The following is a 24222-nucleotide window of genomic DNA, read 5'->3' on the forward strand; positions in this document are numbered from 1 at the left end:
TATTTGGTAAATTACTCCCACCATATATTGCATATGTGGGTATACTTTGCAGTATACATGCTTCTACATTGTCTACAGGCTTACCTATGCATACAAGGTACCACAGCTGTGATACAACGTAAGTAATCACAATACATTATATAACAAGTGTTTGGATCACTCTTTCTGATTTATGCCTGCTTTTAAAAAAAATATTATTATAAATGTTAGTCTGAAACACACAGATATATAATGCCTGATTTGGCACAGTGGTGTCAAATAAATAAATAAATAAATAAATAAATAAATGCTTCTTTGGGCCCACTCTGATATTTTCAACAGCAAACATTAAACTGTGTATTATAATTTTTAGAAATATTCTGAAATCACACAAAATGTACAACCCTTACTCCTGCATATTCACACCCTGTGCAGCATAACCGCCCCACAAGCACACATTTTAAAAAGCTATTATTCTACATGCTCTGTGCTGATTCTATATTAGCAACAGAATTTGATGCTGCTAATGCTTTTGCATCTCCGCAAAACTAAAAATTTAGCCATTTTTCTTCACAGACAACAACCTCCTAGAAAAAATGGAAAGGGAGCCAAGACCACAATGGAGGTGTGACTGAAGCAAGTGTCCTCCACCACAGAATAAACAGAACACTTCCACAACAAATGCCACTTCCAGAGAAGTGGCTCCTAGCACACAAATATAATTGCAGCTCAGTGTGTGACACTACTGCAATGTGGGCAAAGACTGACTGCCCAATCCACTAGTGTAAGGCACAGGCTGTGTAAGCAAAAGTTCCCATTTAATGGAGAGGTAAAGGAAATATCTGGATCAGGCTCAGTCAGCACAAAAAGCCAGTGTGGTCCATCAAGGTAGACGGGATTGAGCTCCCAATTAACCAACCCCATTCTAGTTTGAGAAAACTGCCTGGGAAAAGTGGGTGCCATGTGGGGTTGAGAATGGGACGGGTGACTTGGATGGTAGTCATGAATATCCACAAGGGAAACAAAATACCAGGCCTCAGAATCTTAACAAAAGAAATCCAGTTCAAAGAGGGGGAAAGGAAAAAGCTTCTCTTATCTACTGAGGGCATTTGCCATGGATCAAGCCAGGTTTGTTTAATTCATCGGGCACAAATAAAGGGCAACTCTTTAAAGGAGCACAAGGTTTTCCTTCCCAGAGGCAGAAACGAAACTGGACTCTGCCTTGGCATCGACCCAAGGGCAAGACAAAAAGCAAAGAACTGAATACCCAAGCAACACAGGAATGTCTCTTTTCAAAAACGCCTCCTTAAATTTACCCAGCACACAGGTCTTGCTGGATGGATGGATGGTTGGATAGATAGATATATAAAGACAAAAACTGATAGCAATTATATAGGGGCTTTTACCGTATGAATGTGAGAGTACAGTTTGAATGCTACATGTACTATGGAAATATGTGCAAGCCTCATTTTAACAATTAGTATTTCTCATCTGATTCCTCCCCCCCAAAAGCTGGTTATTTCCATCATTCTTTAAATGTCTGTCTATAGTGCATGTTTAAACATTTTGTTTATATGTGTAGGGTCTTTATAATTGGGTAGGCTAACAAAAAAACAACTACATTAAAAGAAGGAACAAATCAATATGAAGAGAGGAGGCCCTGCGTGATTTGTTAAAAAAAATCTGGAAAGATAAAAACCTGGTAGGAAGTTAGGGCAGAGGGAGCGGAGAGACCATGAAACACTTTTAAATGTAGGCCACAAACCTCAAGCCATTGTTTCCTTAGCCACCTCTAGAAAGCGTTTAGTATACAAAACAGGGGCGAGGGGAATACTACACCAATCAAATTAACTTTTAAAATGAATTCTCTGATGGTAACCTTTTAAAAGATCTATGTTGTTGTGTTTGTTTTATAATATTCTCTCTCTGTGTGTGTGTGTTTATATTCACAATTCTGTCTTAGTTATTCACACAATTCTTCTGCATTTTACTAGTGGGAATGGACATCACAGTTTTTGATCTACTGTTGGAAATCATGGTACAGGTACAGTAAAATGAAATAAGGATTATTTGCAATCTGCAATAATGCATATAAGAGAGTGTTAAAAGGGAAGATAAAACTAGCTGTGTGAGTTATGAATTCTATTTAAGCTATCATATTTCCGTGTGTGCGTGCACGCACAGTTAAGAAATATGATAATATATAAATAAGTATACTTAGTCATGTGTGTCCTGAACATAATATTTGTACAAATGTTCTCCATCTATGTATGCTGATGATGAATACCATATGAAAGTAGGAATATGCTTCCGACTCATGGTTTATGGATACAGTTCTTCAAACTACAAATCATATGCAGCCTGTAACTTCTCTGCATATTGTAGAGAGTGGTCCACACCAGTAAGCAAGTCACTTTGTTAGAGAGGAAAAAATCTTTCCAAAGACTGTCCATCGAGTTGCTGCTCTACAAGAATGAAAAATAATAATTCTAGGCTAGCACAAAAAGGGACTTTTCTTTCCCTTTTGCCCTTTGCAGACAGACTTTGAGCAACCTCCAAATCAATTCCAAAATTCACAGCACCCAAAAGTGAATTGTGGTGACTATTCCCTAATCGAGAAGAACAGTACCGACAAACTGCCCTGCAGGCATGACCCCTTCTCTCCGGCAAAGGAGCGGCTTGTCCTCCTCGCGACGTCGGAGACAGCCGAAACTCCGGCCAGTTCGCCCCAGAGCTCCGAGGCGAACCTCGAGAGGGGGCCGGCCGGAGACTATTTGGAGAGGCAGCAGAGTCAAGAGGACCGGGCTCCAGTCCTTCGGCGGGCGGGAGGGGCACTCGCGGCCGTTTACCTGGCCTCAGTGACCCTCGAGAAAAGCCCTCTCAAGGAGGCAAAGCGGCGGACTGGGAGCTGGGCAGCAGGGCCGACGAGGAGGGGGCCTTCGCAGGAATCAACGCGCGGGAGTCGCAAAGACTCTCTTGGGCAATGCAGAGATGGCGGGGGGTGCCACGCGCGAAGAGTTGCAGAGGAATATAATTCACGGGTGGCGGGATTCGTCCCGACTGAGAAGCTCGCCTAAACTTCCCTGCCGCTCTCCAAGCGAAGGGAGCAGTTGGTCCCCTTCTCTTTCCGCGCCGAGGAGGAGACGGGGCAATCGCGTGCAAAGCGCCCCTGGACCCGGAGGGCCTGGAGAGAGGGCCCCTCTGGCAACAGGGAGCCACAGGGTCCCAGGCAAAGCTCCTCCGCGCTCCCGGCCGAGGCCAGCGCGCACAGGCGAGGCGAGGCGAGGCGAGGCGAGCGGGACGCTGAGGCATCGGACAAGCTTCGGCACCCCGGCCTCCCTAGCAAGAGAGAGGCAGGCGCAGTGCCTTGTCAAGCGGCCCGGGGTGGGGGGCGCGAGGAGCGCAAAGGGGCTCAACAGGCTTCTGCCCGAGTCAGGCTCCGGCTACGAGGCGACTGTGTGGCTGCCGCTGGAGCCCGGAGGAGGCGGCGGCGGCGGCTACCGCGCGCGCTCGGCGGCCCCGTCTGCTCTTTGCCCTCTTCTTCCCCACCATCCCCGTCCCACCCGCAAACTTTGCTGGGGTGTCCAGCCCTTCGCTCCACTCCCCATGAGCCCAGAGTCTCTCCGCTGCTGGGGCCGGAGGAGAGGCGGCCTCTCTCTATCCGATATGATCTGCCCTTGGGGAGAGATGGGTGGCCCCGGCACCCAAAGGCACCAACCCACCCACCCCACCCCACCCCGCGCCGCCGCCGCGCCTCCCCTGCGACCCGAGCAGAGAGGCGCCTGCAGACCGCCCTTGCGAGCACTCCGACCTCGGGGAGAGGCTGGAGCAGAACCTGGAAGAGATCCCACCAAACCCAACTGGTGTCTTTCTTTTGCGCGAAGAAGAGGGAGGAGGAGAAAAGTCCGGACACCTTTTCAGCGCCCCCCAGCTCAGAGCACGCCAGACAGACAGGAGGCAAAGAGGGGCTGGGGTGGTGGTGTGTGGAGCCCCTCCCGAAGGCACAAGAGGGTGCTCGGCTGCTCCTGGTTCGGAGCTGCAGTTCCCAAAGGCGCCAAGTCTCTCACTTGTGCAGATTTCCTGCCGAGAGAAAAACGCAATGCAAAAACCCTCTCCTCTTCTCCGCTTCCTTCCTCCCCACCCCCGCGAAATATCCCCCCTCTCCGTTGCGCTCGAACGACATTCTTTAAACAACAGTTTGATCTTTCACAGGAAAACCGAGAGGGTTAAAATGTAGCAAAGTTATGATAAAAGGAGCCAACGTCGTCGTCTACCTGTCCCTATCTGTGGGGGAGGGGGAGGACACGGTGCCTTTTGCAAAACCAAAATGCCCCAACTCAAGTTTTCCTAGAATTTAGGGAGTTTCTGATTTTCAACTGGATCATTGGCTGGGGGAGCGGGAGTCAGTGGAAGGAGAGAGACACAAGTCATGGTTGCGGTTAAAAACAACCACCGCCAGAATAATATCCCCCCCTCAACATACGCACACCTCCCCTGGCCACCGCGCCGCCTTTGCTGGAGTCCCCTCCCAGCGCAGGGTAAGCCCCCCCCCCACTTTCCCAGCAGCTCCGATGCCCACCCAGGGCAACCACAAATGTGCAGCTGCAATTCTGCATAGGCGGAAAGGAGCAGCAAATATTAAAATCACTCTTGAACTTTAGAAACTTCTCCTCCTCCTCTCCCCTGCACAAGGCAATCCCACCTACCCTTTTCAAAAAAGCCACTCTACAATCTCCTACCTCTATCTTTCTCCCCCCCCCACCACCATCAATCCAACCAGTCTCATCTACTATAGCCACCCAGCCCGCTTTGCTCCCCCCGCCACTTCTCTCTCTTTTAAATTTTTGAAATAAATTTGGAAGAAGCGCCATTTTCTGAACTCCTAAATCCATGTGCAGTGAATATAACAAAGAGCTTGGAAAGATGCCATCTCTCTCCCTCTCCCTCTCCCTTCTCTTTGCAGGAGGACAGAGAGGGGGAAAGACGCGAGGAATTCTTTCTTCCCGAGCAAAACCACGCAAGAAGCCAGAAATAACCCTCAAACCAGTAGCGGCAGCGGCGGCAGCAGCAGAGGCAGCAACAACAACAACCCAGAGCAAAAACAGAGGCAGGCAGAGCCGTGCACTGAGAAGGGGGAAGGGGGAAGGGGGGGGAACAACACCACCCAAACAACCACGAACAGAAACTGCAAACCCTTGTCTCCCTATCCCAGAAAGGGAGAGACATCAGGAGAAAGAAGTCCCCGCTTCCACCCCCGCCCTCCCCCGCCACCACCGCCGAGCTGGGCTGGTTTGTTACCTGGGTCAGGCAGTATGGGGAGTACATGGTTACTTTTGGACTTTGCTTTTGCGGGACTGTTTTCACAAGGCGAGCAGCTGCATTGCTCGGGCTGCTGCGGCTCCTTCTCGCTCTGCCTCTACTCCATGCTGGTCTGTAACCCCGCCTTGGAGCTCTGAAAGTGAAAGTTTAGACAAAGTTTGGAACGGAGAACACTTTTGCCTTGAAAAAAAGTGCAGCCTTTGAGCTCCCTCCCACTCGCCCCCCTTCCCGCCCCTACACACGCACACACACACAACTCACAACACACACACACACACACTTTGCATTCAGAAACTCTCCCGGCTTGCTAAGAAGTTTGAGATTCCTTTGAAGCTGATATTAATAATCTCTGAAGAAAAAGAATGCCAGCTAATCAAGGGCTCCACCAATTCCCCCTTTAGGAAAGTCTTGCTAAAGACTTGGCTAGAGGGGTGTGTGTGTGTGTGAGAGAGAGAGAGAATGAGAAAGAGAGAGATATTTTTTTAAAAGAGAAAATGTAGCCCCACAGACAGGAGACCTTGTCCAAGTTATTGAGTCTTCGATAGGCACTAAGGCGAAATCTCCATCTTTCAGTAGGGCAACGTGGTTGATGTCACTTGAGGTGGCGGCCTGTCACTGTCAGTACAGGGCATCCCAAGCGTTGGGCTGGCTATCCGTGAGTCGCCCCCGCCCCGCGCAGCCTGCTTTAGAGAAGCCCCTGGACCACTTTTCTGCAAAGCACTAGGGAGATCTAGGGGGGGGGGCGGGGGGCTATGGCATGAGGTGCCCTGCATTGCCTGCATCCTTCGCAGTTAGGAGTCATGCACTGCGCTGCCTGCTCGTGGTTGGGCAGAAGCGCAGCGGAGGAGCTGCAGGAGAGACAGGTGGGGACCACAGGCGAAGCGGGAGCTCTAGCCCTCTGACGGTTGAAGCGTTGCGCAAAAGCAAGCGATGAATGGAAGCGGGGGCGAACTGGGATCCCAGTTCCCGGGGTTGCTTTCAGAATGAATTCTGAGATGCTTTTGGCCTAGTCGTGAGCTAAAGGAGGGCGGGAGATGGTCTAGGCGGGCAGGCGACCCGAATTCCCGAGCATGCTGCCTGCACACAGAACTAAGGGTCTGCCACCTCAATGAGGAGGCTTTAAGACCCTGTGATCTTCTCCCCCACCCGCAAAGCGTATATCCCCTGTTTTGCAAGTGAGTCCTACGGAAAGAAGAGCAGCCGGCCAGGCCTCTTCCTTTTCAAGCAAGGAAGGGAAGGCCTCACTTAGGCCAGCCGCGCTCCCCTCTAGACGCCCAAGCCCCCGGGCAGGCAAGGAGGGCCGCCGGCTTTCCCCGGAAGCATCGGGCTCACACACGCTTCCCTCCTTTCCAGCTGCAGCAGGCGGCTCTTCGCCGCCGCCCCTCCGAATTCCCCCTTCGGGCTTCTAAGATTACCAGGAGGAGGACTGAGCAGCGTTTCACCTGGGAAAGCCCATCTTGAAAGGCCTCCTTTGTCCAAGGCGGGCGGGGGCGGGGGACGCGTTGCTCTGCCGTTTCAGGTTCAAAAGTGCAGGTTGGAGTTTTAGGGATCCCTCCCCGCCCCCTCCTCAAAAGGGCTAGGCGCTGGGACAGGGCAGGAGAGGGAGAGGACCAGAAAGGGCGGCCTGGCACGCCACAAGCTATTCCGAAGCCCCCTATCGGCTTCAGGCCCCTTTGAAAACGGCCAGTTTCCCGAGGTGATAAAGGCTGGATTTTGTGCCCCAAGTCCAGAGACTCTCCTCCCCTCCCTCGCATCCCTTCTACTCCGTACCAGTTTGTTGCGCCCTTGGGAGGGTAAGAGCCATCTTTGCTGCGTGTCGTGAAGCCCCAGCGTCTCGCGCGTGAGACCTGCGGCCTTGGTAACACATGGGCAGCCTGAGCCTTGAAGCTGAACTTCCCTCGGGCTTTTAAGCCTTCGGAACCCAAAACCTGCCTCGCTTTTAATATTCCATTTTATTGTCGAGGATTGACCTGCGCTATGAGAGCACGCTCAACTGCAGCTTATCTCGCGATCCATTACTCATGGCTCCCGGACACCGCAAAGAATCCCGGGAATTGTGTGTTTTGATAAGGGTGCTAAGAATTCTGTCGATGATCCCTAGGCTTCCATCCCACTACACCCCCATGACGAAGAACTATGGTTTCCTAGAGGGGAGAGGGTGGCATTCAAGCCAGTTTATGTCTGTGCTGTATGTCTGCCCTGAATCCACGACAGAGACAGAATCTGAATCCAGCTCTTCCAGGGTTGTAGCCCTACATTACCCACAAAACGAGTTGTGCCGTACAACAGAAGGACCCAATACCTAATGCACTGCGGCCTCCTGACATGGAGCTTTAAAATAATAAGTAAATAATCCAAGCTGTCCAAAAGTCTTTAACAATGAGCTGCTCTCTATTTGTTGAGCACAGAAGTAAGTTGAAGATGTTTCTTTGCCAGTTTAAATGGTCAGGATCCCTGCTTCTCCCCCTCCCCTGCCTCCTCAGGATCTTAATGGAATTTGCTCCCAGCTTCTCTAAGCATGGTGTAAGGGAGTGGGTTAATCATAACAGCAACATACCTAAGGTACCACCCCGCAAAGATTCTGAGAAGGAAGGTCTAGTGAGTAGAAGAGAGGGAGACCCAGCTCCCCTTTCCCTCCAACAACAAAATAAATGAACTCAATGTACTTCATTGTTGCTCTCCTCACCTAAAGGTGCAGCAGCTGAGGAACACTTGGCCTATCTGACATCATGATGTCTTTTCTGCTCCAGGTTATATTGTGCTCAAACTATCTGTTGTGCACCTGCATTAGGAGGATCTCAGAAGTGACTTGGCTTACAAACTGAAGCATAGGCTACATATAGTCAGAGGAACCTGATGAGGTATGCATTGGTTTCTGATTGGTACCTGTTTAGAGTATCAATGCATCCCTGGAAGTGGTTGGGCATAAAGGATTAGGATACAGGGCTTCTACCTCCAGGGGGCATTGCATCCAATCCAACACTATTCAAGTTTGACAGAAAGCCCAGTACAGGCCCTATATAATATAGTAAATTAAGCAGATTGCAGCTGGAAAGGCAATTGATCCAGTTCTACTGGCAGCAGCACCTTTTAAGGACCACATATGATTAAGCATCTCCGTCTTTTAGTTATGAAATGCAAAAATAAACCATAATACAAGCTATTAAAATACACTACTACATAATACAAACCAATAAAATGGGTGTGTGTGTGCTCCTGTTTCTCCATAATCCAAAAGATGGTCAGATCATTTAGCGCTTTGGGGTTGAGGAAGCCTTCTCTACCAAGTACATTTTTAAATAGCACTTAGCAATAGCAATAGCACTTCCATTTATATACCGCTTTATAGCCGAAGCTCTCTAAGCGGTTTACAATGATTTAGCATATTGCCCCCAACATTCTGGGTACTCATTTTACCGACCTCGGAAGGATGGAAGGCTGAGTCAACCTTGAGCCCCTGGTCAGGATCGAACTTGTAACCTTCTGGTTACAGGGCAGCAGTTTTACCACTGCGCCACCAGGGGCTCATAAAAGCAAACATTTGTTTTCAGACACACCTAAAAGACTCCCCGTTTACAACCTCAAGGCCCAGCTTGGTCAGTGAAAGAAGGTGCTTGCATTCAGCAGGTCTGTGGCAGACCTGAAGCCATGAACCTCTTTGGAGAACAGCTGGAGTTGTTCTGCACCTGCCTCATATAGGACGTTGTAGGCTTCTTTATATAAGATACCTCTTTTCTTAAAAAAAGAAACTGCTGTGAGGGAAGTCATCATCCATGTTGTTAATTTTCTCCTCTCTCACCTTGTGGTAAATGTCAAACTGGCAGTCCCCTCACCCTTGGAACACCTCTTCATTGGTGGAGAGGTTGCAGTCCAACCTGGAGATGTAATATACGATGTTCACAAAGATGCCATGAGTGGGGAAGCTGTGGGTTTCCCACTCAGCGTAAAACTCACTTCCTTCAAATTGGTCCTTTTAACCAGGATGTTCCCAACAATGCACGTAACAGTGCTCAAAATGGAGGGCCTCCTCGGCCACGGCCAGAGAAGCTGTGACTTGGTACAAGATGCTCTTAGCCATCACCTACAGAGTTCAGCTGCTGGTTCTGTGAATCTTGCAGGTTGGTGCCACCAAACTCAAACTCGATCATGAAGAGTTGTTGGTCCCAGAAGTTCGGCTAGGCCCTCCATCAACCAAAAGGCTGAGCTCTTTTGAAATGATGTTCTCGGAAAAGATCTCAGTGGCGGTCTTCTGAGCCTCCCCCTTGACTTTGTCACTCCCTTCAATGAGAATTATTTTCAGAGCCACAGCTCCTTTCTCACCTTCTCCGACGACCTCCCCAAATTCACCTTCCCCAACTTTCTCATACATTTGATTTTTATCTGGGGGAATGCATTCCTCGAAAGGGATGGCCCATCTGCCTGCTGGCATACATTTTCAGCATCTGTCAGCATCACCTCTGGAGTAGAAAAAGAGGTCATGGATGACAGGAGAACCATCGAGGAGGAAGAACAAATGGAATAGCCCAGTTTTTGAGTGAAGGTATCAGGGATTGCCCCAGACCGCCCAACATGCTCACTTAACTCTCCGCAGGCAGAGACTCCTGAGACAGGAAGCACAGACTCTTCCAAAGTTGGTCCCAAGGCCCTAGAGCCAGGAGACACCACAGAACAGAACATTCCAGAATCGTCTAAGAGCAAGACCCCATCCCTGGACCACCATGAGTTTGGGGTCCCCCTGAACCCCTCTGCAGGCTTGGATGAGGAGGAGTCTCCCCATCAGAATGAACAGCACTGGAGGAAGTCCTGAGAGGCCTTCCAAAAACACAGGTGGAGTATAAACTTAGTTAGAAAAGACCTCATGTTAAGGGCTGCTAGTGAACAAGGAAAAGGGTCTCCTTGTAAGGAGAAGTCCTACTTGTAAGCCAGCAGGCAGGCAGCCCCAGTTGGCCTCTGTTCTCCAGGCCTCAAGCCTCCATTCAGCCTGTCCGCTGTTTGAACAACTGCTCTTGCTGACCCTGTCTCCAAAGATCCTTGCTCCTGGACCCAGCCGGTAGAAGGGACTTTCGCTCCTTAGCCTTGCTCCTGACCTGACCAAGAACCTTGCCCCATGACCCTGCTTGCTGCCCAGTGCCTAACTCTGTCAGCAGCCCTGCTTCACACTCTGGCCTGTGCCCAATCCCAGCAGCCTCAGCAGTGCAATCCACTGCTAGAGACCCTGCTGAACTGTGAGTGCATTCTCCTGGCCATGTGGAGGCTATGCCAATGTGCCAGGACAGAAAGGGGTCTTTGGGGACCCTGACACAGAAGATTTGACAGAAGTACTAAAGATGCTGCTGCTGAAACGTACAGACTCAGAGGGGAAAGGGGGCACAAATCCTGCACCACCAGGGGCGTAACAAGGCTGGAGTGGGCCCAGAGACAATATTTTAAAATGGGCCCCTCGCTGATACACACAATATATAGTCATGTGACTTGCCTCTGGGGGGCCCCTTGAGGTGTGGGGCCCCCCAGGCAGCCGCCTCCCCTTGCCTAATAGTAGTTACACCCTTGTGCACCACCAAGAGGAGTTACTGAGTGAGGACTGGAGACGGAAGAGACAAAGGCAGATCCTCTTCTTTTTCATTCCACTTGAGATGTTGCCTTGGGAGACATGTGTCAGCCTGTCCTTTCCACTCTGCCTTTTTCTTGTGCCTGGCTTTTCCTTGCTGCCTCCACTGGCTGCTGCTGAATCCACTGATACATGCTTTTTACTGGTGCCTCCAGTATTACAGGTGGATGGGCACTTCCTGACTGTTATTCCTGATGTCAGAGATTCCAAGCAGGACACAAGAAGAATCTGACTGCAAGCTGTATTCCTTCTGGGAATGGTGGCCAGTGGCTTGCTTTCTGGTGGATTGACAAGCCATTTAGTTTGGCACCAGCGGATTGTCCAAAGCCACAACAAGCTGAAGCTGGGGGCTGCTTTGTTTGATGCTGAAGTAGCTCCCCTCTTCTGACGGATCTCCATTTCGCTCACCAGCTGCCTTCTCAGGACTGGCACCCACTTGGGCAGAGGTCCACTCACTGTCTCTTGTTTGGAAGAAGCATTGCGTCTTTTGGCAAGAAGAGGGCAATCTTGTCATTGCAGATTCTGGCTTGTAGCTGGAGAGCTTCCCAAAAAGGACTTCATGGTGTCATGTTTGCCTTGGGTGACACCATCAGCTCTTGGTGTCATCTTTATCAGTAGCTTGAAGAGGATGGCATGCCAGCTGACTGGGAGTGGATGATGCCAAATTTTCTGGTGAGATGTTGAGCCCTTTCCTGCCTCCCAAGGATGCTTCTGACTTGCCCCTGATATTAGGGGATTGAAGGCACAGTTGCTTTCAATGGGTGAGCAAGGGGACTAGCTGAGATACTTCTGGGATGGAGAAGGGCGGAGGGCGGAGGCTGCACCCCGGGAACCTCACGTGGGAACTTCAGCTGCAGGCCCCTGGAGCCTTCCTCAGGAAAGAGCTCCAAGCTGCCCCCCATCTCCTGAGCATCCGTGTCCCCATCCGTCTTCAGCAAGCTCAGCTCCGAGAGGGCATGGCGAGCAGCGTGCCTACTCTCCTGCAGGACCTCCTGCCAGTGGCTGCCAAGCCATCCACAATGAGGGGTGGGGGTGGGGAGAAGAGAGCTGGTCTTGTGGTAGCAAGCATGAATTGTCCCCTTTGCTAAGCAGGATCCACCCTGGTTTGCATTTGAATGGGAGATTTCATGTGTGTGCACATGTAGGTGATGGAGTCACTCTGGGAAGAGCATATGCGAGTTCCAAGTTCCCACCCTGGCATCTTCAAGATAGGGCCAAGAGAGACTCTTGCCTGCCATCTTGGAGAAGCTGTTGGCAGTGTGTGTAGACAGTACAAAGCTAAATGGACCCATGGTCTGACTAGGTATAAGGCAGCTTCCTATGTTCCTGCTGTGAGAGCAGCAGACAGAGCTGCTTCCCTACAGAACGCTCTCCTCCTCTTTCCACATCCCTTCTTTTGCCTTTGGCATCAGAAGGGCAGCGTGGGTGTGCTGCAAAGCAGTGGGGCCAGGCTTCCCAGCCTTTGTCGAGGGATGGAGGTCCTCGCCACTTGTTCTTTCCCCAGTGGGGTGGGGGTCCCCAAGCTGGTCCTTGAGACACTGCTGCTAAAGGTGGGGCTGTTCTTGCTGCCACCCGCTATGTGTGGGGCTTGGTTCTCCTTGCCTCCTTCCTTGGCCCTCCTTCAGGGCTGCTGCTTCTGTAGCCTCCTGGACTTCAGGAACTTCTTGGGAGGCTGGAAATTGGGGTGGTCATCCTGGGAGAGGGAGGCCAAGGAGGAGGCTTCCCCTGAGGATCTGGTGCTGAAGAAGCATCAGAGGGCCACCTGAGGTGAGGCCCAAGGGGCTGAGGACGGCAGGTGCCTCAGCCTCAGCCTGCCCTGCAGCCCCATGGAGGTCCTCAGCAGCCCGAGCTTCTCCGTGCAAGTGAGCCAGACGGGGGTGGGTGATTGGGGAGGGAGGTGGGGGCCAGAAATGGGTGGCTGGGCAGGCAAAGCACTTCCTCTTCCTTCAGTGGGGACCAGGCAGGCAAGCCTCCTCCTCCTCCTCCTCTGCTGCTGCCGTCCGCTGCCATTTCCAATGCCACTCTCAGGAGACTGGCACCTCTCACTACTTCTTTGCAACATGTAACAGGATCCCACAAGTTTAAGCCCCACTAAATTCAATGCAAATACTCATAGGATTGGATCTCTCATACACCCAAGATCAAGCATTTGAGCTTTGCTGCGAACCTTGCCCTGTCTCCTCACTTCAACTCACTGAACCCCAAAATGGCACTACTGTGCTCAAGGGGCTCTCCTCCTCATTCAGTAACCCCTCTTTTGCCTATGTAGGCCTTGTCAAGGTCTGGGGACCCCTACCATGTTGCAGGATGTGGCAATTAGGCCCTCACCAAAAAAAAAGATTTTCTGGCCCTTGCCCCCCAAATTTGTGCCAGCCCCCCCCCCAATATTCTCTGGCCCCTGTGCCAAAAGTTATTCTCTCTCTCTCTTTCCCCATTGTTAGTTGATGCAAGACTTGACCCAGACCCACAGACCTGACTGTAGGCTGTAGTAGCAGTAGCAGTAGTAGTTCTTCCTCCTCTTCCTCTTCCTCTCCTTCTCCTTCCCATCTATTGCCTAAAGCAGGATGTTATGTTCTTCTTCCCCGGAGAACTAGAGAAGATTATCTCCCACAGTATTGTTTACTAATTGCAGAGCAATTGAGTGAGAGACAGACTGACAAAGAGTGTATCTGAAAAGCTCAAGGGGTGGGGTGGGGGTTTGGGCTAGGCAGGCTCAGAAGCAGCTCACACCAACCTTGCTTTTATACTTGGGGGAAAAATATTTTTATAAAGCCAATGTTTCCCTGCATCTAAGATTTCTATCAAGTTCTGTTCACTTCTTCGGGATTGGATTAGGATGGAAGTAGATGATCTTTATGAATTGTTTGTTACTGTATAATGCAATTGTATTTCGGATTATATTGTACCGATGGACCCATTTTTTAAAAATGTAAAAATGTATATCCTGCCTTTTCCTAAAGAACTCTGGGCAGTTAAGAATAACATTTAAAATCAATATACAACAAGAAACAGGAGGGGGGAAACCAAAACGGGGATCAGAACATCTGCTTTAAACAGCAAGAGGGAAGAAAGAAACTAACAGAAGAGCAGCAAAAAAGGAGTGAGTGCATAATGGGTGATTAGGACAATATACTAGATCAATCTGTGATTTATACTTTGGATTATATACTGTAGTTTGGATTATATTGGTTTCATATCCCACTGTCCCATGCCACAGTGTCCTTTACCCTTTTTGGCCTCTGTATTTCTGATATGTAAATGGATGGGGTTCCTCCCCCACCACCACTCCAACCCCCACAAAATCCCTACTATAATTGCAGCATCTTTTCCAGTGGTTGGAAGGCTGACTGCAAGGTCATGAAAATGGAGCCCAAGACTGCAGAAACTTTTTCTTTTAGTTAACAGCTCTCCAAGGTTTAAGTCAGAAGTATTTCCCAGCCCTACTTGGAGAGGCTACTAGCCAGGTACCTGGGACTGTCAGCCTGCAAAGCAGATGCTCTGCCAATGATTGTGAGGGACACCTGGACAACCCATGTTCTTTTTAATAGTTTCACTCTTAACTGTGATCACTAAGAGGATTTGCCCCATTGTGTGTGGGGGGGCTGAGATATTTGGGTGGCACTTGGGGCACTGCCTGCCCCACAACTCTGTGGAAGCCCCCCTAAACCTTTAGGCTGGCTACAGGGCTGGCTTTTTTCTGAAATGGGGTTTAGACTGAATGACAAGCTATGGGTAGACAGCTGATCTGAGAAATGTTAGGGATCAACTGAAATAGTTTGCTGTCAGCCTGAGAAGAAGTAATAAGTAAAGGCATTCACTGTTCTAGTGCCCATGCTAATAAACATATTCGCCAGTGACCCAACTGTACAGATCGTTGTCATAAATGAAATAAAATCTGAAAGGATTGCAACCTCTTTTGAAGACAGGATTATAATGATAAATTTGGAGAAGTTGTCTGAAACAAAATGCAAATAGAAGATAATGGCTAAAGGGCTAATGGATCTCACTCTGTTAAGATGCATCTGAGGATGGAAAAGATCTACAAGCTGATGCTCTTCCAAACTCGCAAAAAGAAAGGAATTAAAATAAACCAAAAAGGCAAGCAAATGTTTGGATGTGGTACCAGAAGTGTTATCAAAAACAGAAAATCACTGTTCCACTTGAGTCAGCTTCACAAATCCCACCCCAGAATACAGGGCAGAGATTCACACATTAAAGGAGACATGAACTACATGAGACCCCATGCTAAGCCATTTTCTGATGCTGCAAGTGTCACATTTGAAACAGGATGGTTAAAAAGTAGATAGATTTGTAAGACTATGGGCCAAATTTCTGCCCCTCCAGAACACTTCTGCTCAGGGCAGCTCACAACATTTAATAAAATAGATACAATATAAAGTAAAAGGTTAATGAAATTAAACAAGATAAAAGACCAAGCTAAAACCACATTTAAAATTACAAATTTTTAAAAGTTTGAAATTAAAAGTTATTAGTAAGAAGCTAGAAATTAAGAACTAAAAAGCCTACCAGATACAAGCAACAGACAAAACATTAAAAAGCCCCCTTTAAAAGACGAAATTACAGTGTAATGTGCAGTGGCATGCAACTGTGGAAGAGATCATGCTTTGCTTTGCATGCAAAAGGTCCCAAGTTCAACCTCTGGCTATCCCAGATAGGGCTGAGAAAGACCTCTAGGTCTGAGACCCTGGATAGCTGATATAGTTAGTGTATGTGTATGACTGTAATAGTCAGACTCAGAATAAGAAAGCTTCCTATGTTCTGTGTGACACATTTTTGAAACTGAAAGGGTTGTGGGAGGCTGCCATTTTGAGCAGAAGACCAACAGATAGGAAGGAGGTAAAGTAAAGTAAAGTTGTGCTGTTGAGAGGAGAGCTGGTCTTGTGGTAGCAAGCATGACTTGTCCCCATAGCTAAGCAGGGTCTGCCCTGGTTGCATCTGAATGGGAGACTTGATGTGTGAGCGCTGTAAAATATTCCCCTCAGGGGATGAAGCCGCTCTGGGAAGAGCAGAAGGTTCCAAGTCCCCTCCCTGGCTTCTCCAAGATAGGGCTGAGAGAGATTCCTGCCTGCAACCTTGGAGAAGCCGCTGCCAGTCTGTGAAGACAATACTGAGCTAGATAGACCCATGGTCTGACTCAGTATATGGCAGATTCCTACGTTCCTATGAGTCGGTGTCGACTCCTGGTGACCACAGAGCCCTGTGTTTGGTAGAATACAGGAGGGGTTTACCATGGCCATCTCCTGCACAGTATGATATGATGCCTTTCAGCATCTTCCTCTATCGCTGCTGCCTGATATAGGTGTTTCCCATAATCTGGAAAACATACCAGTGGTGATTCGAACCAGCAACCTCTGGCTTGTTAGTCAAGCCATTTCCCCACTGCGCCATTAGGTGGCTTACAAGGAACGAGGTACTTAACCCTTTTTCTTTGGCACCTATGCTTTTCCCCACTGAGGAAAAAGCAGTTGGGAGATTTTTAATGGAAAAATAGCTCAAGGGGGAAGAGATAAGTACCTCCTCCCTACCCACTGGTCTTACAGTCAAGGATGCATTCTTCTATCATTGCTTTTATTGCACACAGCCATGTGTCATGTATAATTTGAACATAAAAAGCAGCTTAAATTGCTTGAAATAGGTACAGGAGACAGCCATAAGATGTGAATATCAGTGGCCATGTGAGTCATTTGGCTTAACTGAGTACCCTTGTCACATGCCCCTTTTAGAAGCTAGGCCTAATTACCCACCAATCGGAGGTAGGCTGGGGGAGACTGAGTTAGCCATGGAGGGGGTTGTCTGTGAGCCCCCCATCTAAGCGCACAGGGTCACAACAATGGAGCACTGTGGCCGCCTCAGCAGAGCTTATTGCTGAGAGGATTTGGAGTGGTGGGGGGCCACTCTGGGGGGGCATGTGTGGGCAAGCACCCCCAAAAGTATATCCCCCCACTTCCCCCAATTTATGAACTCAACAGGATTTATTTCAGTGAAAATGTGTTCAGTATGAGAGTGTTCATGTGAAATATAGTGGTGTTATTTCTGTTTTTAAAAATCGTAACATGTGGGACACCGTTGCAATCAGAAATGCACTTTGCCCCTTCTGTGCCCCCTTCAGCGCCCCCCCTCCCAGTTTTGGGAAACTGTCAAGAGGATTCAGGGAGAGGAGTCCCAGGATACAGAGTTTTTTGCAGATATGTATGAAATAAATTATCAGCATAAAAATATTAAACCTTCAAAAACTAGATTGCTTGCTTACTTCCCGAGCTTATCTATCAATCAAACAAATGTGGAGGTAGAAATCCAATAAGTGGGCAGGAGCAATCCAATGTTTTGCGCAATGTAACTTGTATGATGGTAATGTAGGCTTGCTGGGCAGAAATTGTGGGTGTCTGCTCAGTGCAATGAACTACTAGCTGTTGGAATAAATCCATTCCACTGAGAGTCAGAGTGATACATAGACAAGACCTTCAGGAACACATTTGATGTCGGACTAGATAGGCCTTGGGCCTGATCCAGCAGGGCTGTACTTATGAGGAGTCCCACTCCCCTGCAGATAATTCTGGTACTGTTGTAGAGAAGGAAGGTCTTAGTGCAGGACAGCATCATGCTTCTTTAAGAGAAACATAGGCAGCTGCCATATACTGAGTCAGACCATTGGTCCATCTAGCTCAGTATTGTCTACACAGACTGGCAGAGCCTTCTCCAAGGTTGCAGGCAGGCATCCCTCTCAGCCCTATCTTGGAGAAGCCAGGGAGGGAACTTGGAACCTTCTGCTCTTCCCAGAGCGTCTCCATCCCCTAAGGGGAATATCTTACAGTGCTCAGACTTCTAGTCTCCCTTTCATATGCAACCAGGGTGGATCCTGCTTAGCTATGGGGACAAGTCATGCTTGCTACCACAAGACCAGCTCTCCTCTCCTCTCATAGGACCCATCCTATGAATAATTAGCTGGTTGATATGTTTTTCCATTGAGAATATATGTCTAGGGCTGGGGAGTGGGTGGGTTCTTGTAGTGAATATTACAATTAAATCAGTAGAGGTAAAGAGAGATGGGCATGTGAAGGGTGTATTGACCACATGGTGACTTGCCCGCCAAGCCTCAAGACTGGACATCATATCCAGATAGTCTGCTGGAGAATGGTAATTCTACATAATGATACAAATGATGGTGGGAACTGTTGCTAGTTGAGGGGTCATGGTTTGCCACAGTTAGGATGGAGCTGGAGATCCAAGGCCTTCAGAGGAGCATTTTTTAAACCAGTTCCATGAGAAGAGCCATCTAGGGTTGCTAACCTTCCAAAATGATTGCCTGGAGTTTCCAGGAATCAGCACCAATCTCCAGCAGATTACTGATAGCAATTCCGAAGATTTTAATTGCTTGTGGAAAATGTTGGTAGAAAAATAGGTGATGGTGGGAAATTTCCAAAAATAGCTTAAGTCAGAGCTGATCATTCTAAAGCCGTCTAGACAAGCAGAAGGGCAGGATTACAATGTAAGGGTGAGAGAGCAGTGGGGAAGGATATGAGTTTAGATTGGTTTGGCACATTTTAAGGTAGGGACACAAACAGCACTCAAGAAACAAGCATGCCACTGGAACTGCAAAGGAACCAGGCCGCAGTGCTTGAAATGAAACAAACCAAAAAAGGTGAAAGAACTTTTAAACTGACGCCCAAGTTGGGAAGTTGGAACCCAACAGGTGCTGGGTCAATAGGACTTATCCTTTAGGAATTATATACCTCAAAAATGAAGATAACACAGATTTAATTGCCATTTTCCTTCCTTGTTTCTGCTTTTGTGTAACCGTAGACTGCTTACTGTCCCCAATTATTTTGTTTGGTAAAAGTTATTAGAATGGATGGATGAGTGTAACAAAGGGCGTTGGAAAGTGGGGAGCAAAGTGTGTTATATTTAGCTTGTACCATTCAAATTAACACGTGAGGACTAAGTACGTAGAAGTTGACTGTGGACACGCAGAAATCCAAGAAAGCAAATCAAAATGGGGCAAGAGTGTCAAGAGAGTGACAAAAAATAAATTTAAAGAGGGACCCACTTTATAGGTATTTACTGTATATAGTATATGTGTATGGTAATGTTAGAACCCTGAAATTGAAGGTGGGTGAGCTTGCATTCTAGATAGATAGATAGATAGATAGATAGATAGATAGACAGACAGACAGACAGCACAACAAAAGCCTGATGGGAATTATTTATTTATTTATTTATTTATTTATTTATTTATTTATATCCCGCTCTTCCTCCAAAGAGCCCAGAGCGGTGTACTACATACTTAAGTTTCTCCTCACAACAACTCTGTGAAGTAGGTTAGACTGAGAGAGGAGTGACTGGCCCAGAGTCATCCAGCTAGTATCATGGCTGAATGGGGATTTGAACTCAGGTCTCCCCAGTCCTAGTCCAGCGCTCTAACCACTCCACCACGCTGGCTCTACAATATGACAATTGATGCAGGTATCCTAGGATAGAAAATCTAAAGGAATGAACCAATAGGCCGTATTGGAGGTGTTGTGGCTAAATATGCACACACGCACACCCCAAAAAGACATCAAACGCAATACATGAGAAAAGGTGACAGAAACAAAATTAACAATGTAATCACAGGACAAACCTGGGTAGTATGCTAATACTGCAGGCATTATTATCCCTCCCTGACCAAAGTTCTGATTATGATCTGGCAATGTTGTGGGAAATCAAGAAGGCAGCCAAAGGAGAAAATGTTGCGGTAATGGGCCCATTCCCTTCACATTAACTGGATAAATGTAAGTTCAGATTGATTATGCCCTAGAACAGTTAAACATGAAGGGTATTCACATGACTCCTGGACGGGTGGGTGGGGGGAGGCAGGGTCCAACTCGCCTTCCCCCAGACGACAGTGTGCCTCCACTTTGGGCATGCTGCTGTGCACCCTCACTATCCACGCTGCTTGGATGCTTTGTCCTGACCTCCAGGTATCCCATGGATGGCACAATGCAATGGAGAGTGGTGCACTGTAGGATAGAAGACTGCTGCTCTAGGCGCCCTTCTCTGTGTGCCATCAGGCTGAGCTCGCACACAATCCCAGCAGCCGGGTTAAGGGCACGCTCACACCCTCAACCTCGGCTAAACGTCTGGCTTAGAAGTTGGGTTTGACTGGGTGGGAGTGTCGGGATCCACGTGGATCCCAGTGCTCCACACAAGCAGCCTAGTCCAGGCCAGGCCAGGCTGCTCACAGTAACAGCCTTATGGAATTAGACTTGACTCCTGATTTAACCCTGAGCTGTGCTCATGACCTGGTGCAAGATGTGTTGCAAAACTGCTTGGGAAGTTGGGGACAGAGATCACAACGAGGCAAGGTGAGGCAGCCCACCTTAGCTGGCATGTGTGGAGGCAGGGCTGACCCTACAGGGGTGCAGGGCCCAGCAAGTGGGGTGGGCCGGTGACCCCCCACATGAGGCATTTTGGATTTAAAGGGCCTCGTGCCATCGCCCCTCCCCCACCTGGGGGTTTCCCTGGACAGGTGAACCAGCAGCAGTGGCCCCCGGATATTCCTGCCTGGAGTGTCCCCGTTGTGGCCAGCCCCAGAGTACCGTCCCCACTACAGCAGCTGCACTCCAATCCAGCCAGGCTGCTATGGCACACTCTGCTTGGCTGGATTGCACTCCAGCTGGATTGCACTCTTCTCTGGGCAAACGCAGAAGGAACGCAGCCCAGCCAGTGTTGACACTGCACACAGCCAAGCATCGGGGTCCAGCTGGATCATAGCGTTGCTGCTGCTACCGCAAGAGCCACACTCTGGGTCCAGCCAGGAGGGGAATTCCAGGCAGGAATCCCCACACTGCTACCAGTCCCTCTGAGTAGCCAGGAGTGCCCAGATGGGGGGAGGGTGATGGCATACAGGGTGGGGGGCAGGGTGTCACAGGGCTGGGGGCAATGGTCCTGATTCCCCCCAAAGGACAGGCCTGTTTGGAGGTACCATTAAAAGAGAGGGAATTGTTATTTATCATAATTTTATCAACGCAACGTTTTTGTCATCTCTTATCTCAGTATAATCAAATACAACATATAACCTGAGTGAAAAATTATCCACTAACTATCCAGTATAGTCACCTTAGTTTTCAGAAAAGGCAATTTATTTACTCTATCTATCTATCTATCTATCTATCTATCTATCTATCTATCTATCTATCATATTTATATACTACCCAAAACTTGTGTCTCTGGGCAGTTTACCATAAAAACAATACAAATGAAAACAAAATTAAAACATTTTAAAATAATTTAAAATTCAACACAATGTTAAAAACTTAAAAATTATAAATCTAATTAAAAGCCTGTGTGAACAAATGTGCCTTAACTGCCCTTTTAAACATTGTCAGAGATGGGGAGACTCTTATTTCAGCAGGGAGCACATTCCAAAGCCTCAGAGCAGCAACACAGAAGGCCTGTCCCTGCATAGCCACCAGACGACCTAGTGGCAACTGCAGAGGAACATCTCCAGATGATCTCAGTAGGCAGTGAGGCTCATGGTAAAGAAGGCGTTCTCTTAAATACACAGGGCCTAAACTGTTTAGGGCTTTATAGGTTATAACAAGCACCTTGTATTTTGCCAGGAAACGTATCGACAGCTAGTGTAGCTCTTTCAATACAGGAGTTATATGGTCTCTTTTCGATGACCCAGATACCAACCTGGCTGCCACATTCTGTACCAACTGCAGTTTATGGACTATGTACAAAGGCAACCCCACATAGAACATATTGCAGTAGTCAAGTCTGGAGGTTACCAGCATATGTACCACTGTTCTGAGCTCGTTTATCTCAAGAAATTGATGCAACTGGCATATCAGCTGAAACTGATAGAAAGCACCTCTGGCCACTGCCTCAACCTGGGACACCAGGGAGAGGTTTGGATCCAGAAGCACTCCCAGACTCATTACCTGTTCCTTCTAGGGGAGTGTGACCCCATCTAGAACTGGCAGATCAAAATTGTCTCCTGAGTTCCGATCCCACACAACAAGTACCACCATCTTATCTGGATTCAGTCTCAGTTTGTTATCCCTCATCCAGCCCCTTACCATCTCCAAGCAAGAATTTAGGGAGGTTGTGCCTTCTCTTGATGATGCTGACATGCAGAAATAGATTTGGGTGTCATCAGCATACTGATAACACCCTGCACCAAACACCTTGATGATATCTCTCGTGGTTTCATGTAGATGTTAAACAACACTGGAGACAATATGGAGCCCTGAGGGACACCATATGAAAGTTCAGATTTTGAAAAGCAACAGTATCCAAGGGACACCACCTGGAAGCTGCCCGAGAGGTAGAAGCAGAACCACTGCAAAGCAGTGCTTCTTACCCCCAACCCCCTCAGGTGCTCCAGAAGGATACTATGGTCAATAGTATCAAAAGCTGTCGAAAGATCCAAAAAGACCAACAGAGTCACACTCCGTCCGACAATTCCCAATTGGATATCATCTATCAGGCCGACCAAGGGAATCTCCACCCCATAGCTGCCTGAAAGCCAGTTTAAAATGGGTCTAGATAATCAGTTTCCTCCAAGACTGCCTGGAGCTGGGAGGCCACCACCCTCTCAATTACCTTGCTCAGCCATGGAAGGCTGCTTAACTCTGAGAGATAGTTGCTTAACTCTGAGGGATCCAATGCAGGTTTCTTCAGAAGAGGTCTAATAACTGCCTCCTTAAGACAAGAAGGCATCCTGTCCTTCCTCAGAGAAGCATTTATAATATCTATCAGGCCTTCTAGAATAACCCCCCTGCCTGATAGTATAAGCCATGCTGGACAAGGGTCAATAGAACAGGTGGTAGGCCACACCATTCCAAGCAGCTTGTCCACATCCTCAGGAGTCACACATTGAAACTGATCCAGCCTAACCACATAAAAGGAGTTGCTGGACACCTCCGCATCAGACACTGCAGTAATTGTGGGATTTGAATCTAAGTCTGCCCGAATACAAGATATTTTATTCACAAAGAACTCATTTAAAATGTCACAGTGGGTAATTGATGGTTCCTAATTCTGATTCAAGGGAGGAGAGGCAAGTACTAATCGTCTCACAACCCTGTACATCTCCACTGGGCATAAGCTTGTGGATGTAATACGGGCAGAAAAGAATCACTTATTTACTGCACATATCGCCTGAGTATAGATCTTCAAATGCACTCTATGTTGTAATCTGTCAGATTCAAAAGTCTTTCTCCACTTGCACTCCAGTTGTCTACCTTGCCAATTCAGCAATGTAGATCTTCTGTATACCAAGGAGCCAGTTTTGGAGTGGACGCTTAGGATGCTTAGGACGCTTTCTGTATACCAAGGGGCCAAGTGGTTTGGAGAGGACGCTTAGGAGCGATCATTTCTACTGCCCTGGTAGGTTTGCTATTTCAATGCTCCACCAAGGCATCAACAGGATCACCAGCAGAGCCAACACTAAATCTTTACAAGGCTTCTTGGAATCCTTCTTGCTGGTCAACAACCGAATAAACTTACATCTATCCTATTGGATCCAATAACCTTCTTGGGCAGACCATTCTAATAGGCCACTCAGCCCTACAGAGGTGGGATATGATCGTGAGTCCAACCTTAATAAGATGGTGGTCCGTCCATAACAATGGGGAAATCATAGGAGTCCCCACCCACAGAACACCACCCTGATCAGTGAAGGGCCCGATCAAGCATGTGACCAATGTGTGTTGGTCCCAAGATGGCTTGGGATAGGCCCATAGTTGTCATGGCCCACTATGAACTCCTGAGCCGCCCTGGACAAATTGGTCCCAAAGTGAAGTCCACCACCACCACCACCACCAGCCTGGGGGACTCCAATGCCAAGCCCAAGACCAGTTAGGGATTCTTTTGGGCAGTGGGGTGATTGGTACAGCAACAGAAGTCCCATTCTATCTCTTGTCCCCAAACTTAAGTACACACATTCAATATGGTCAGATACTTCAACAGGGATCCTGGCAAAGGAGATATTATTCTTATAGACCACAGCCACTCCACCTCCCTGTCCATGCCCCCTCACCTGCTCCTCAACAGAGTACCCTGGAGGGAGAAGCTGGGACCAGACTGGGCCCCCAGCCTCCCCCAACCAGGCCTCTGTGACACATACCAGGTTGGCCCCTTCATCCAGAATCAGATCATGGATGATTTCTGATTTATCCTGGACCAACTTTCATTATCAAAAATGAATGAATTGATTAAAGGTGAAAGAGTCAGCAGGCTCAAATCCTTTCAAAAATTCCAATTGAAGCTTGGAAGTTATTTAAATCACTAAACAGAATTAGGTGAAATAT

General features: G+C 48.3%; 1 protein-coding gene across 19 annotated transcripts in view; it reads right to left on the bottom strand.

Moving 5' to 3' along the window:
* The window catches only part of NFIX (nuclear factor I X), a 316788-nt gene that overhangs the window by 235533 nt on the left and 57033 nt on the right, over positions 1-24222 (bottom strand). For 12 of the 19 annotated variants that reach the window (XM_053302031.1, XM_053302017.1, XM_053302012.1 and 9 more), the window contains one exon: positions 5278-5431. The exons of 1 other annotated variant lie outside the window; for it this stretch is intronic. In XM_053302031.1, the coding sequence (XP_053158006.1) occupies positions 5278-5304 (27 nt within the window). In that variant the 5' untranslated portion in view covers positions 5305-5431. 6 more of the 19 variants (XM_053302015.1, XM_053302009.1, XM_053302020.1 and 3 more) reach the window with 6 other exon arrangements.

Source organism: Hemicordylus capensis, chromosome 2 (genome assembly GCF_027244095.1).
Source record: "Hemicordylus capensis ecotype Gifberg chromosome 2, rHemCap1.1.pri, whole genome shotgun sequence".
In the NCBI taxonomy this organism is placed as follows: domain Eukaryota; kingdom Metazoa; phylum Chordata; class Lepidosauria; order Squamata; family Cordylidae; genus Hemicordylus; species Hemicordylus capensis.